This window comes from Apis laboriosa, unplaced genomic scaffold (genome assembly GCF_014066325.1).
Source record: "Apis laboriosa isolate Shangri-la unplaced genomic scaffold, ASM1406632v1 scaffold23_cov150, whole genome shotgun sequence".
NCBI lineage: Eukaryota > Metazoa > Arthropoda > Insecta > Hymenoptera > Apidae > Apis > Apis laboriosa.
In genome coordinates this window covers 4,177,948-4,194,242 of record NW_025222452.1, presented here as the reverse complement: position 1 = coordinate 4,194,242, position 16,295 = coordinate 4,177,948, and the positions used below count along the sequence as shown (strand labels likewise).

At 43.1% G+C, this 16,295-nt stretch overlaps 2 protein-coding genes across 2 annotated transcripts; both read right to left on the bottom strand.

The window, feature by feature from the left end:
- Positions 1-1,541: 1,541 nt before the first annotated feature.
- LOC122713345 lies at positions 1,542-14,826 on the bottom strand. Its single transcript, XM_043933705.1, has 5 exons — positions 14,630-14,826; positions 5,662-5,813; positions 5,118-5,446; positions 2,424-2,534; positions 1,542-1,912 (listed from the first exon to the last, which is right to left on the bottom strand). The coding sequence occupies exons 2-5, from the start codon at positions 5,800-5,802 to the stop codon at positions 1,678-1,680; spliced, it is 816 nt and encodes a 271-aa protein (XP_043789640.1). The 5' UTR covers positions 5,803-5,813; positions 14,630-14,826; the 3' UTR covers positions 1,542-1,677.
- Positions 14,426-15,593, bottom strand: LOC122713347. Its single transcript, XM_043933706.1, has 3 exons — positions 15,340-15,593; positions 14,809-15,014; positions 14,426-14,740 (listed from the first exon to the last, which is right to left on the bottom strand). The coding sequence occupies exons 1-3, from the start codon at positions 15,511-15,513 to the stop codon at positions 14,593-14,595; spliced, it is 528 nt and encodes a 175-aa protein (XP_043789641.1). The 5' UTR covers positions 15,514-15,593; the 3' UTR covers positions 14,426-14,592.
- Positions 15,594-16,295: the final 702 nt, after the last annotated feature.

The following is a 16,295-nucleotide window of genomic DNA, read 5'->3' as shown; positions in this document are numbered from 1 at the left end:
GTTTACGTCCCGGAACGTATTCTCGCTGCGGGGGAAATAATCCTCAACGATTCGCCTTCCATTTAATATTTTGTACGTCGATACGGTTCGTTGATCGACGGATCGGAGAATAATCTTTGCTTCGTTATTCAGATTTTTTTTAGTGTGGTATTAAGATTGAAAATTTTTGGAAAGAATATCTTTGGATATCTCTTGGCGTAGTTGATTATTTCTGAAAGATATTCGCGCAGATTTTTCAAGTCTCTAATCACTTTGGATCGATCGATCGTCGAACTATTTTTGCTTCGTTCGTCGCTGTTCAGATTTTTAGCTGTGGTATTAAGATTGAAAATTTTTAGAAAGAATATCTTTGGATACTTCTTGGCGTAGTTGATTATTTCTGAAAGATATTCGCTTGTTACGCGCAGATTTTTCAAGTCTCTTAATTACTTTGGATCGATGGATCGTCCAACTATCTTTGCTTCGTTCGTCGCTGTTCAGATTTTTAGCTGTGGTATTAAGATTGAAAATTTTTAAAGAATATTTTTGGATATCTCTTGACGTAGTTGATTATTTCTGAAAGATATTCGCGCAGATTTTTCAAGTCTCTAATCACTTTGAATCGATCGATCGTCGAACTATTTTTGCTTCGTTCGTCGCTATTCAGATTTTTAGCTGTGGTATTAAGATTGAAAATTTTTAAAGAATATTTTTGGATACCTCTTGACGTAGTTGATTATTTTTGAAAGATATTCGCGCAGATTTTTCTTAATCACTTTGGATCGATGGATCGTCGAACCATCTTTGCTTCGTTCGTCGCGATTTTTGGATATATTATTATTGTATTGATGTATATATATTATATTATCCAGATTTTCTAGATATTCTAGGTATGGTATTAAGATTGAAAATTTTTAAAAAATATCTTTGGACGTTACGCGCAGATTTTTCAAGTATCTTAATCACTTTGAATCGATGGATCGTCGAACCATCTTTGCTTCGTTCGTCGCGATTTTTGGATATATTATTATTGTATTGATGTATATATATTATATTATCCAGATTTTCTAGATATTCTAGGTATGGTATTAAGATTGAAAATTTTTAAAAAATATCTTTGGACGTTACGCGCAGATTTTTCAAGTATCTTAATCACTTTGGATCGATGGATCGTCGAACCATCTTTGCTTCGTTCGTCGCGATTTTTGGATATATTATTATTATATTGATGTATATATTATATATTGATTATTCTAGTACAATATTAAGATTGAAAATTTTTAAAGAATATCTTTGGATATCTCTTGATCACCATAATCGATTATTCCTAAAAGAATATTCGCTTGTTACGCGCGCAATTTTTGGAACGTTCGAAGAGAATAATCTATCCTTCCACTTTCGACAATATTTTTCCATATATATTAATATTCATCGTTTGTTAAATAACTTGTGTAACAATTTCTACAATTTCCAAAGAACATCTTTGAATGTTAAACACGATTTTAAACGATATTCCTACATTGCTTCTCAACGTCACATTGCTTCTCAAAGATCAATTTCAACATAGAAAAAAAAACTTCCAAAAAAAAACTGCCTTTTCTCCGCGCTGTTTCTTTCTCTCTTTCCGAATCAACCGACCGATTTCCCGCTCCCTTGAAATTCACCCTTCTCTCAGGCAGCTGGGATCCGGCATCTCCGTTATTTCATGTTGTACCTGGCCCAGCCCCCGTAAGAGTAAGATTCGTCCGTGTACCCGGGCGGAAGCGGAGGGCTCTCAGCCGCGTCGTATTTCCCGAGGGCCATGTCGATCAGGGAGAAGCTGCATCCGGCGAACATGGCGGCGCAGTCGTGCCCCTCGTGCCCCGCTTTCCGTGCCCTGCTGTACGCGTGATGCTCCTTCGGCTCGTGATCGAACAACCGTTTCAAAGGGAAGCTGCAACAACACGAGAGGGAAAAACGTAGCGCGTCTTGCCTCGAGGATGGGGGTGCAGCTGCGTCTGTGAAAAGGAATCGGAAAAGGGGGTGTCGATGTCGCGAATTACGAGAGAGAGAGAGAGAGAGAGAGAGAGAGAGAGAAAGAGAGAGAGAGAGAGAAAGAGAGAGAGAGAGAGAAATTTAAAAGGGACAACTCGGTTTCTGTTTCTTGCACCAGGAAAGGAAAGGATCCTCCCAAGGTGAGTGAGTATGCGTGTGTGGGGGACAGAGCTCTTTTCAAGCTTATTTGCTTAATAAAATTCGTCTCGATCCCGTTCCTTCTTCCGAGGGAGGACGAGATTATTCCGAAATCCCATCGATCCCCGGCCAAAGCTCATCAGAGCTCCCCTCCCCCCCTCGAAGAGGGAAGAGAGAAAGGTGGAGAATGGGGAATCCGCGCAGCTGGAGCCCCATATTTTTTCTTTTTCTTTTTCTTTCTTTCTTTCTGCTCCGTCCCTGGTGAACCTTACGAGAACGATATCCTCATCATTTCCTCGACCAGGGTGTTCCCTTTCGGAAGCAATCGTTGCGAGGCCTCGCAGAGGGCGCGAAGGATACACGTTCTTCCGTCGAAATTCATCCTGAAAGAATGGAAAATTGGAAAAATTAGAATGGGGAAATCGAAGATCTGGAAAAAAGAATAATATTATCCGATGTACGAGAGAGAGAGAAGGAGAGGGGCTCGAAAAGATTAAAATGTGGCGGTTATTCGAGAATTATTCGAGAAGGAAGGAAGAGAAATTAATAATGTATCGTTGTTAAACGTGTTTCCAGTTACACAGTGGGAGGAGCGGCGTTTTCTCATCTGGTCTCCTTGCAGGAAGATTAAAGTTGCCTTTGAGGCGGCTGCGTATCAAAAATTCGTTCCCCTCCCCAATAATTTCACTCTTGATTTGAGTGGCCGCCGAGCCGGCTGCGATCGATCTTTCGAAAGAAAGTTATCGCGCACGTTGAAATATGAAAGTCCTTGCAACCTATGCTCCCTCTTGATATATATCAAAAAAATAATAGGTTAAATTACGGAACGCGTGTAACGCGCCTCCTCGAGAGAACGAAGAACGAAGAGTAATCGATGACGGTGAGTTGTTCAAAGGGGGTTGAAGTGAGAAAAGTGAGTGCAAGAAACAAGAAGAAACAGAGTTTACGGATTTTATCCCCTCTTCCGTGAGATGTTCTCCCTCTCGTTAACGGACATCTTTATTCGAACAATACCTAATATTTACTTGCAAGAAAGATGGGGGGATGGAGAAACAAGATCGTATCCCGTGGTTCGCCAATTCGGTTGAATGTCTGCCATTAATTCGGAGAGATTCGTCGAAAGGGAGAGTACAATCTCGGATAGAGAAAGAAACTGAATGAAATTACCGGCAGAATGGAACTCGGACTATCTCGTTCCCTATCTTTCCCTCCTTCCCCAAAATCTTTTATCTTTCTCGATATCACGAATTTCTCCAGATTCTAAATGTCTGCTATCCTTTGCTTCTCAAAAATAATATACCTGCACAATCACGATCGCCTCGACCAACTATTTTATTTCGAACTCGAATTCCATTGAATTAAGGTAATTCTTAAGTTGTACGAATTATATATTCAAAGTATCCGATTTAACGACACGACTCCATTCGTAATTTTATTTCATACTGGTTATATCTACTGGGGTTAGAAGTTGTAAAACTTCTGTTCGAGAAATTTTCTTAGAGCGAATACGAATGAAAATTACGTTGAAAGGAAGGGCAAACAAGAGGAAATCGTCTCCCCCGAATGGCGAAAAATTGATTTTACGCATTGAAGAGAGGAAACCGTTGTCATATAACGAAACGGTCATTTTGAAAGAGACGACGGTATTAGAGGGTGCTTAAGGGTGGTAGTAGTGGTGGATCGGATGACGGCGCCTTATCCAGACTGGAACTGGTTGTTGGAAACGGTGGTCGGTAGTTGGAGCTTGTTTCTGAATTATCCTCTCGGATCATTTCTCCGGTTCCAAGGCTTAACGACAAAGGGGTATGGTTTCTTCTTTTTTTTACGCTTCGTTTTTTAGCCAGATATTTCACCAATGGAGAAAGCTGCTTGATTATTTTTCTCGAGGAAAAAGGTTCACGAAGAACGAGAATAAAACAAGTCAGACGGGATCTGACGCGACCTTTCGAAAAGATTGAATCGGGCGTCTCGTAAATAACGCAATAAGTTTGATCGGTTTTTCAATATGTGATCAGCGACAAAGATAAAGTAAAGCCGAACAAAAAAGAAAATCGAATAAAACGAAATATTAAATTTATATATATATATATATATATAAAGTCACGTGTAAGTTTCGAGTCACGTGGCGAGATCATGTAAAGAACACATCAAAACAATTGGAGGAGAATACAGAGAGGACAAGGGAGGGGGAGGGAGGATCGATATTCCTCGGTTTTTCCACGATCTCGACAAACTTATACGACCCACCATCGTCTTCCATCGAATCCTCCATCGTCACGATACATTGACGTTTTACACTAACTTGGCCGAAATACATCACCGCAGATGACACGGAAAAAAACTCGCAGACGGCTCTCCATAAAGGCCGACGACGGCTTCCCTCGATCACGTCCAGACTACTAAAGCCGCCGTTACGTTTTATTATCGAGGCTGCCACTCGAGGCTGGCGCACTTTGTGCAAATTTATTCGTCCCTATGATTTTCAAATGGGAGGAGATCGGCGGCTTTTACGCCGCCAAAATGGATACATCTCCCTCCCCTTCCCTCCCCTCCCCCTCCCCGGGAACATTTTATCGAAGCCGAAGGTTCGAAAGGGAGCGAGTTTGGTTAATTTTTTTTTTTATCCAACGTATTATTATTCATTTCCGCTCGCTTTATTCCTCTTCCCTTTTTTATCGACCGTTGATAACCAACGATACGATCGTAAAAAATGGCGATACGTAACAACGAAAGAGCAATAGATGCCTTAAATTCTCAGACCAGAGTCGCCATTTTGCTCTTACGAGAAAATCCCCTTTCTCCCTTCTTCCTTTTTTTTTTTGTATCATTAAATATCTCTCCGATCCCACGCATAGATCGTCAGCCATTTTTCGTCCACGATCCAACGATCTTTGCTTCTTTTATGTAACTACGCTTTTCTCAACGTATCTACATGAGGATAGGAAAAATTTCTCTTAGCGGCTTACGCATTCATAATGGTCTCCAGTTTGTTGTAAAGTTCCCGTCGATGTCTACGCTGCAGGTAATAATAGTCAGGCTTGAGATACTTTCTTTTTCCGGGTTTCACGTAATATTTGTCACTGTTCCATCCCGAATACTTGACCACGTTCTTGTCGCTTGTCGCGTATTGGCTCCCGTATTTCTTCGCCGGTTTCACTTGGTCGTGTCTCAATTGTAAGAACGGTTCGAGGGCCGGTTTGCTTTCGTTAGGCAAGTCGTAAGAGATGCCCCAATTGATGCCCTCCGTGAAGATGTTGTCAGGTGTCACAGTGTGCACCGTCACGCAAAGAGCGATCTGTAACAGCGAACGATTATTATTTATAGAGGGGGAAAGACAATTTGTTAAAAGCAAAAGAGTCAGAGACAGAGATAAAAGAAAGTGTTTCATTCAAAAAGATTAAGGAATAATGGATCGTGACTATATATAGTGATTATTTTCGCTACGTGATTAAAATTAGAATAAGAAAAATTAGAATAAGATTCAAGTAGAAGAAAGAGAATTGAACTTACGGAGAAAGTTGAACCCTCGGGAAAAACAACGTATCTCCTTCTCCTGGATAAACGGGTGTCGCTGTCGGAATTGACTCGATAATCGCTCAGCAGAGTGCAGAGAATCAAAAGTAGAAAGCAACACGCTTCATTTCGATTCATGGTCGAGATTCCTGAAAAGAGAGAGAGAGAGAGAGAGAGAGAGGAGAAGAAAAGAAAAAAAAATAAGGGGTGAAAAGTTAATCGTTTCGAAAATTCGAAAATATTCCTCTGAAGATAGCTGACGCCAGATGGCGTCACTGCACGCACGCCCCATCCATTCATCCCATGGATGGAATTCTATTAACGTTAAAAAAAAATAAGTAAACGCAACACCGGCCAATTATCGGCGTTAAATCAATTCCAACGAGGATTCCCAGTTGGAAACGAATCCCTCCGTGTCGTGCCCATTTCTCACTGTTTTCGAACAACTAGATCGAGCCATGGAGAACGCGGATGGCGAAAGAAAGGAGAAGCCGTTCAGCTTCATTTGTCCTCGTCTCGTGCTGCTGTTCTAATTACGAGATGAGTAATGGAACTGTAATAAAGCGGCCCTCCTCCATCCACCAGCGACCATCCACGTCAGTCAGGTTATTCGCGAAGAATGAAATAAACCATCGGCGACTCTTTGCTTCGGTTTTCGAAAAAAAAAAAAAAAAGGAAAGAAAGAAAGAAATCGGATCGTAAAGCGCTTTTCTTCGTTTTTCTTCGTCGAAGAAAGACATCTCATTAATCCGAACAGGCAATTTTCCTTTTCCATGGTTTTTTTTTCACGAGCTATTCTATTTTGTCCCCTGCCGACGACCGCGAGATCGTAAAGGAATTTGGAACAACTCTTTTCCGTCCGAGCAAAATCTCTCCGCAATAATCGTTCAAAGAGTTTTTGGTGGAGAAAAAGAGGCGTGGATGCGTGTTGTTGATAATGCCCAGCGTGTTAAATCGCGATTATCGCACCGCTTTTGCGCGAGAAGAGGGATCGAAGATTGATTCGATTGCTTCGAAACAAATCTCGAACGATCGACTCGAACGAATCAATCAACGAATCGACTTGATTAAACTGCGCGTTAACTGCGACAGTTGGAATTCGATTCGAAATTTTTTCTTTCTTTCTTCCTTTGGAGGGACGTTTCTATCGAACGATCGATTGGATCGATTTAACCCGAGACTCTTTAATTTATTTCGCTCTCGAGGAAAGCTCTTTCGAGGAGGCTTCCTGCATAAAAAATGCGTGCAATTTCCCGACACTCGAATCTACGTCCCCCTCCCCCACTTGTGACGCGTCTCACGTCCGAGATTCCCCCGTAGAACACCGTCGAATACCTGCAGATTGCATCGGGCAATTTAACACCAGACGTTAGATAATAATTCACCAGTTTGACCCAGCAGTGGTTCAGATACGGGGACATTCATTGTCGACCTAGTGGAAAAGATCGATAGGTCCGATACATCCTGGAGCCGGCGGGTTCCATCACGACGATGATGGAAACCTCCGGCGAGATTTCGCGTTTCCTCCGCCTCTCTTCCTTCTCTCCCCTCTCCTCGATAATTTGTCACACGGTTTCGATGCGGCGCCGTTTCGATGATAAGCGCTCTCTTAATATCGCGAAACGTTTTATTATAAAATTATGGCGGAAGATCGAAACGCAGTGGAAGGAATTCAGTATTGGATCGGGTTGCATACTTGGAGGGGTTCGATGAACAACGTCGATGGAAGAGAAGGTCGTGGCGAAAAGTCCACTGTTAATTCGCGTGATTCCTTCGTGATCATCCATCGATCCATCGTTCGAATGGCCCTGCAACTCGCCCCTCTCCTTTCTTCGTCTATCTCGCCCCTTCGTTCGTTCCAATTCCTCTTCCGTCTATATTCCGTATTCCTGTCTCTTTATCTCTTCCTCTCTCTCTCTTTTCTTTTTTTTAACCGTGAATTTTGATAAGGAACCGTTCTTTTTCACCCGGAAAGCTCCATATTTTCCTCTCCCCCCTGTTCCATTACCGGCAGAACATTTGAAAGAAGATATTTGGGGATTTCGTGGATCTCGTCGCTTTGTCACGTTGACATTGAATTTGACGATGGACTCGTAAGGAAAGGATTCTATTCGGGAAATCGAACATCGAGTATTGCTACGCCACTCTAAGAACGAAATTTTTGGATTCGTATTTACGTATGTATATATATTTATAAAAAGGAAAAGTCGATTCGATTCGATCGTTAAGAAAAAGTGTCAAAACGAATCTATCCACCTATTCGTCAATGATAAAACACATTTGCAATTCCTCTTTCGTATTCTAGGGTTATGCATCGCTCCTCCCTCTTTTGATTACACCCTCGTCGTCCCGGGCTTCCATCTTTCTGTCTCCGCCTCGAGGAATTTTCCCCTTTGTCGTCGCCAACAGGATATTGTCGAATACCTCGAAGGAAGTTGTAGGCCACGCTTCTCGTCCGATCTCGTGAATTTTCCAGGGGAACGAGGGGCTCGCGATTGCGTTCTCGCGATCACTTCGCGTGGAAGAATGTTCCCGTGGAAGCTCGCGCGCAGGGGCGAAACCGGATCGGGCGCCTTCGTCGCGATCTTTCGTTCCCCTTACCTCCGCTCTTTTCCTATTCCTCCTTTTTTCTAACCTGATCCGTTGTTATTGGAGCGTGCGTAATCGATCGATTTCTAATAAAACTTCTAAAAGTGCGCGCGCAAAAAAAAGAAAAAAAGGAGAAACATGTTGCGATTGGAAGGAAAAATCTGGTGTGCATATGCAAGTCTAATCTTGTGTTGCAATTCTAAATATTTATTATATTATCAATCCTGTGCCTCGATTGCTCCCGATCGTTCCAACAATTCTATTGTTCTTGTTTAAAAAGGAAAAAAAAAAAAAAAATTATCGCACATGGCGCAGGAAGTCAGTTTTCCATCATCCCCTCTTCCCCCTCCCTGGATGAAAATGGTTTTACGACCGCAGCTGAAACGTTTCCACTCTGTTGCAAGGAGGAAATGTTGTATTTTCCCATCGATTTTTTTTATACGCGTTTTCGTACCAAATCGGGGAAGCGAAAATTGCCACCCTCGTTCCTCGACCCCCCTCGAAAAAGCTTCGATATTCCGTCGTCCCGTTATTCGGCTGAAAGCGATCGAAAACGCGGGGATGATACGCGGGGAAATCGATCGACACGCTTTGTAAGGAGACACAGTACCGTCCTTTCGAATTTTCGTCGCGACGAAACGAGAGAAACGAAAATGGTGGAAAACGAGGAGGAAATCGTGATCGCGATCGCTTAATTGCCTTTTCTCGCGATAACGAAGTCGTATCAACGGTTGCCTTTGCTCTCTCTCTCTCTCTCTCTCTCTCTCTCTCAAGAAAAATTGAAACGCGCCAACTCTTTTTCCGCGAGAATAAAGGATCCAAGGCGACTTCTCTTTCTTCTTCTTCTTTTTTTTTCTTATTCAAAGAAAACGGGGTTGGGGGTTAGAAAATCTGCGGTAAAGAGGCGATAACAGAGGGTATCGACGGGAGGGTAACGTTCGATAACTTAAACAACGAGATCCAATCATATGTGCGATTTAAATTTGGAGAGGAGAGAGAGAGAGAGAGAGAGAGAGAGAGAAAGAGAGAGAGAGCATCAAATCGAATCGAATGAAAGTCTGATCGAATCAGAACACCGCCCCCGTTTGCCCGTTTCCCCGGGAATCTATTAGGCGAGTCAACACAAACGATTGAAATTTCTCAACTACTTTCTCTACCCTCGTTCGTTCGTTCGTTCGTTCGTTCGTTCGTTCGTTCGTTCGTTCGTTCGATTTGCCCTCCGTGTAACTTTGCGTACCATCTGAATAGTGCACACGCGATTCCATCCTGGCTGGAAAAATGTTTCCCCCCTCGATCGGGGGGGGAAGGGTGTACAAATATTGACGATTTCGAATAGGCTGAAAATCCTGTACGGATCGGTCTCGTTCCATGATATTTCGATTTTAATTAAGAGAGAAGTAGGTGATGTATAAATATTTATATATATATATATATATATATTCCGCACGAGACAACGAATAGAGAGTTTTTTTTTTGAAACGCTTGTTGACGCTCACTTTATTTTAACGGCTCGTTACGTTGGTTAACAGGCGGTCGCAAGCAGATTGCTCGACAGATTATTCTCGTTATCGACAGATTTACTCAACGGATTATCAACAATTCGGCTAGATTTCGGCCATTGAACGTTCGATTTTATTCTCATCTCACACCGAATGTTTTGATTTCTCTGAAAATCGTTATTTTATTTCGTCCTCTTCTCCTATCCTCCTGACAAATGTACAACGGGGAGGGGGGGGGGGAGGGGGCGTGGAATCGCTTTGTTTACTCTCGCAACAGTTTTTTTATCGAAAAACTGTTTCGGATAAAATTCGAATGATTTTTTTAAATGAAAATCAAATTCCTTTTCAAAGTCGTCGCAACGAATTGAAACGAATTCAACGAAACGATTCGAAATCGAATCGCGTGCGGGCGTTGGAACGGATTTTTTAAAAATATTTTCTATCGATTATTTATGCTCGGCTCGATCGAGGAAGAAAATATGGAACTTTATCACGATCATCGAACGAGAAATCGCGAAAATTTGCAAATTCGGTCGACAACTTTTAACTATTTAACTTGATTCCGAGTTGTCGAAGAAACTTATCGGTGACTTTTGAATACACACACGCGCGCGCGCGCGCACACACACACACACATACGCATACCGATATCGATCGTCGAGCATTTTCGCGAGCATTGGACGCGGCCATATTTCAAGGAAGAGAAACAATTTCGTGAATCGTCGCTGCGATCCGTCAAAAACGAGGTCGAAAGAAAAACGAGCGCCACCGAAATGTCGCTAAGCGATGCAATAAACGACTCCCGCGAAACCAGATGATTTTCGGGGCAGATGGATGCTTTTGTCGCGCGCGAATTTTCGAATGTTTTCCTCGTTCCATGTCCATCGTAGACAACCAAGATAAATTTGCTCGATATATTTTTCTCGTCGATCGATGATCGATCGCCCGTTGTCGCACGATACCACGCGGAGAATGAAATGGAATTTTCCTTGATCCACCTTTAAGGAAGCAACTAACAAGTAAACTTCTAAATCGAATTCCTGCGACCTGCTATAAATCAATCTGTGACAGTGCAGTGGATAGCGTCACAGCGCGCACATCCAATCATTCGATCGTCCTCGTGTTCGAATCTCTCGTTCACCAATTAGAGAGAGAGAGAGAGAGAGAGAGAGGAGGAATTTCGAACTAGAAGAGCTTTTCGACGAGCTTTCCTCTCCGATTCTACGATTTCATCCGGTGATCGATCTCGAGCCTCGTCGTTGTTTCGTATCGATTCGCAAAATTTACTTCATCTACGCACATCTTTACGATTATATATATTTTTGGAAATCGAAAAGTCTTTAACGATTGGCTCTTTCTTCTCTCTAACACTTAGAACGTAGACCCTTTTCCAAAAAAGGGGAGACAACCCTTAAAAAAAGAAATTGGAAAAAGAAAGGAAATAATTCTGATCTTCTTCTTCTTCCTTTGTTGCTTAATTGACAAACTATATTCCATCTACCACCATCGCTTTATCGATCGAAGATATACGCGATCTTCGAAACTCGTCTCGCGCGATTTAACTGGGCATCGAGCAACAACTATAAATAGCGAAAAGCTCTCGTTTCACGTGTGTAACATTTCTTCTTCCCCCCTCCCTCCATCCCCTTGATATCGAAAGAATCGTCCCGGTTGATAAACGATCGTGCGAAAAAAAAAAATCTCTTCTCCGTTAATGGAAAAATAAAAAAAAAGGGGGAGAAGGGGAGAGACCAAGCGGAAGGGATGAAGTCTTCCCCCTCCTCTTCCCTCCCACGAAGGGAAGATCGATCCTCCTCCCCGTGGAAGTATCTTGTAACTCAGTTCGGTAAACTCTTTAGGAAACAGGAAATTGTTAGCCCCGGCGTGGAAGGGCGGCGTGGGTCGGGGAAAATGATCGATAGGTGACGGTGGCCGATAACTGGAAAACACGGAAGAAGGGGGAGGGGGTGGCAGCGGCAGTGTTTCGGCATGAACGATGGCAACGACGTGATCTCACTTATCGGGCAACCGTATTACCCTGGCATAACCGCCTCGTTTCTTCCCTTCTCGTTTTTCCCTTCTCGACAAGGGCGGCCACCTCGTTAAGGATCGGCCGAGAAATAAATATCGAAGATCGAAGACTTCCTCCGATCGGATCGCGTGGAAGAAGCAAAGACGAAAAGTGGACGAGATTCGATTTCGAGAAAAAATTTGGCACGTCCTAGAATTCTTAGAGAAAGGATGTGAAATGGACTTTTGAAAATTTTCGAATTTTTCATTTAATCTAGTTTGAAGGAAGATTCGAAAGGAGGAGGAGTCCATCCATCCAGTATATATATGTATAAATTTCCTATTCTTCCGAAAGACGTTACGTCTGTTCAAGATTAGAAGCGAGGAAGAAATCACGATGAAAAACACCAACTATTATAACTATATAATATATATATATATATCCTAAAAGATCCGAGTAACGCGCGTACTCGAAATTTCTTGCAGAATTTTTCACTGTCTAAAAGAAAAGGAAAAAAGTAAAAGCATCCTCTCGTATACGTACACCTCACGAAACTGAAGAAAAGTTGATTCTCGCTTGTTCCAAATTCCGGCGTGTATACCGCGTATATCAAATTCAAATTGGAGGGAAAGGAAAAGGAACTCTTGTACGGAATCTCTGTACGTAAAAATGGTATGGTACGTAAAATTGGTATACCACTCACCGATACCACCCACCGAGGATCCTCCGCTGACGTCTTCCCAAAGAATAAGGCAAGTGTGAAACGGCTGCGTTATTGCTACTATTTCGAGAGCAGAGCGGCCATTGTCAAGTTTGTTAGCAGCGCGCCATCCCCCCCTTCGTTTGCCCAACAATTAACGACTACCTCGAAACCGAACGTGAAGAGACTGCACGTTGGGTGGTGCTAATTACCGCCACCGCTATCCAGGCTGCCAGCTTGACATTTCGCGTCTCGCGTGCCGCGATCGGAATTTTAAATTTCACGCGGAAGAAAGATGGGAAGAAGATGATTGCATCTCGGACGGTGATCCCATCGATGCGGATTTTCGCGGTTGGACGAGAAAATTTGGATCGATTGGATAATTTCGCGGAAACTTCGTGGATCATGACGTTCACTATGGGTTTTCGAGGAGGCGTTTAAGAAATTTATCGAGAGGAGATCGAAAGTTGGATGGGAAAGGATAGGTTGTCAGAAAATTTTTAACAAATACTTTAACAAACGTGGCCGATCGAACAATTTTTTCACTAACCTTAAGTGAGAAACACGTATTATCGTCTTGTTACGACGACAAAACGGACGAGAAACGTCCCTTTCTAGAGGGGACTTTTTCGCGTGGAAAAAGAGTGGAAAGGTTTGGTAGGGAATTTTTTCGAAAAAAGTTCCTTCGATACCTTTTTCATTGGCCCCACGTGCCGATTACATCCGATATAAAGAACTACCTTATCTCGAACTTTCGAAAACTTGCCACGTGCATGGAAGAGAAGAAGAGGGGAGGAAAGGAGAGGAAAGTTTGAGCGTCGAATACGAATTTAACAAACATCGAAAAGTACCGTATATTTTCAACGCGATAATTCGATCGAAACGATAATTTGCTCGACTTTACACGTCCATCCGTAACGAACGCGACTTCAAACAGACTTTGGAGTTCGATTACCACGCACAGGCTAATTCGACGCCCCGTATATACGGTGTTTTGATTTCCAATTAGTTCGAACTAAGAAGAGACCAAAAAAAAAAAAAAAAAGAAAAAAAAAGTAACTGTTCTCGAAAAGGAAAGGGGGGAAATGTCTCGGACGGTTTCCCCTCGATAGGAGTGGAAGGTGGAAAATTGGGTCGCGTAGCGGTGGAAATACGCCCGTCGGGACTCGTTTCCACGCCAGTTGCACGAGAAGAAGCTCTTTAAGGAAGGAAAAATTAGCGCTCGTCCACCGAATTTCGAGAGGAGGAAGAAGAAGGGCGAATGATTGGATCCCCGTGGTTTCGCTTTATTAAACGGGGAAGCAACCGCGTGGACAATCGATACGGTTCTCCGTGTAATATCGGAGCCGAAGATGGAATCGCGGCGCGGTGGACGGCGAGCGCGATTACTTTTGACGAGAATTTTGAAAACTTGCGCGAGCCCGGGGTAAAAACTTTGTTCGCCACGGGATAGAATTTCCGGGAGATTGAATGCCTCGTCTTCGGTCGTTGCTTTCGTAATTTCTTCGAGAGGGGAGGGTGGGAGAGGGAAAGTCCCGTTTTATTATTATGTGAAATACTCTCGACGAGAGATTTCCGCGTATTTCGAAATTCCTTTTTTCCTTAATTCAACTTTAAGGAAGAAGAGCGGAGACGATTTTTCATTTTTACGCCATGCTTTATGCCACGTTGTTTCGTCGACGAGTTCTCTTGAAATTCATCCCGAATTCGGAATCTTTCCTCTCGCGCAGATTCATTCCTTTGTGTAACGTTTCTTTTCGCTTTGGATGACGCGAATAGATAGGATTAGATTTATTCGATCGACGTATCTCTCACTTGTCGCTCGAATTATCGAATTATCCGATTTGGAGGATGGAGCACGAGTCTTTTTTTTTCTTTTTCTAGAATAAGAAAAGCTTTATTCTTAACCTAGATCGTTGGAATGGTACAAATGAGACAGTAGCAGCTTTAAGAGAGAAACAGGGCAGGGGTAAGCAACTTCGCAAGGCGTCTCGGTTCTATAAGCGACGTCGTAGGAATCGACTCGTCTCACGTTGTCGACGTTGCTAAAAAAAAAAAGAGAAAAAAAGGAGAGAGAAGAAGAGAAAAAGAAAAGAGAAAGAAGAAAGAAATAAACGTGTGGATAACGGTTATTCGATACAATACAACTTCGAGCAAATATTGTACCTTAATATCAATCGGAGGGCATCTTCCACGAAGGAATCGCCAGGTGGACTCAACAAAGTTCTCGCCTCGCAGATCGTTCTCAGCGTGCACTCTCTTCCCGGCAAGTTTTGGCTGGAAGTCAAGTTTCCCTTGGGAGAAATGTGGACGAGGCAAAAAGTACGCGGAATACCTGTTCGTACCTGTTCAACGCCATCTCAAAGGTGGCGTACAACTCTCGCCGATGACGTCGTTTCACCATCCACTGTCTCCTCTTGTACTTCTTGTACTTCTTCTTCCTCTTATAATCCTCCGTGGTCGGTATAGGCCAGATCATGTCGAACTCGAACACCAGATTCCAATTACTCGGCAATCTGACGGGAATCGGTTGCAAGATGGACCCTGTCAACTGAGAAAAAACGAAACAAAAAAAAAAAAAAAAAAATCCCAAAATTCATTGCCATCTTACAACGCGAATCGAACCAAGCACATCGATCCGAAGAATGGACTCCCTTCTTCGCTCGCGAGAATAAACGAGAAAAGGATAAAAAGAAAAGAAAACGACCGATTCACACCGGTTCCTAAAAACCGTTCCTCCGATCGTGAAATCGACGCGATTATCCTCGTATTCTCACACTGTGTGTTTCCAACGATTCTTCGATTCGCGTATTCTGCCGAGAACGCACTTTTCCCCACTTGGTTGCGCCACTCGAAACCAAACTGCCGATACTTACCACGAACGTGCTGCCCTGTGGAAAAGCGAGACGCCTCCGCCTGGACAGCAGCAACTCCCGCGATCTTTGACAAGGAATGGCGTGGTCGGTGTCGTTACGGTGACACCCGTCGTCCCCGAGGAGCGGCTCGAGGATCCTTGCCAGAATCAGCATCACCGGCCACAAGCCCCTCATTTCTCGGAATTACCAGCTGAAATCAGCCGTTTCGCGGTGGCCAACGACCACCGTTCCCAGTCCTCTCCTGGGAGAGCGAGTTTTTCTGGAAGGATTACGGCAACATTATTCGCGGTGCGGGTTTTGCTCCTCCACTCCGCGGCCACGGTAGATACAAGCACGCCCTCTCGCTCCGTGTTTGAACTTTGTGTTATCGCTTCGTGTCATCGTCTCTCTCTCTCTCTCTCTCTCTCTCTCGTTACGTAACGAGATCCTCTTTGGGACCCTCTTCGTTGGCTAATCTTCGGTAGAAAAAATCCGATTCGAAGGATAAAGAAAACCGATCGAAAGATTTTCGATCTCGAGGAGGATATAATCGATACAATACTTTTCCATCGATGATAAAATTTCATTCGAATGTATAGCGATACTCATACGAGATTCGATTCAGATCGAAAATTTCGATAAAATTTAAATTTGAATTTTTCGAGGGGGAATCTTCGAGTCGACGATTGAAAAATGGACAGAGAGAGAGAGAGAGAGAGAGAGAGAGAGAGAGAGAATTCCTATCGAATATTTTTATACTTTCTCGTCGTTATTTAATTAATATTAATAGTCTCGAGGAACGAAATGACTCTATCGTTGAATTGCGCAACGCGTCGCTCCTCTATTTTTGCCCTTATAATTGCAGAAATTATCCCGAACGAGGATAAACAATGAACGCGTGTATAGGAGAGGAGGAGGGTTGATGAATGGAAAATAGGCAGGTAATTAACGTAACGCAAAACGTTCGCTCATAATTA

Coding starts and splice junctions, on each gene's coding strand:
- LOC122713347 (XM_043933706.1), bottom strand. CDS start 15,513: ATGAGGGGCTTGTGGCCGGTGATGCTGATTCTGGCAAGGATCCTCGAG. Junction 15,015..15,339: donor CACAGGGCAGCACGTTCGTG/GTAAGTATCGGC, acceptor GTTTTTTCTCAG/TTGACAGGGTCCATCTTGCA. Junction 14,741..14,808: donor TTTGAGATGGCGTTGAACAG/GTACGAACAGGT, acceptor CTTGACTTCCAG/CCAAAACTTGCCGGGAAGAG.
- LOC122713345 (XM_043933705.1), bottom strand. CDS start 5,802: ATGAATCGAAATGAAGCGTGTTGCTTTCTACTTTTGATTCTCTGCACT. Junction 5,447..5,661: donor CCGAGGGTTCAACTTTCTCC/GTAAGTTCAATT, acceptor TCGCTGTTACAG/ATCGCTCTTTGCGTGACGGT. Junction 2,535..5,117: donor CTGGAGACCATTATGAATGC/GTAAGCCGCTAA, acceptor CCATTCTTTCAG/GATGAATTTCGACGGAAGAA.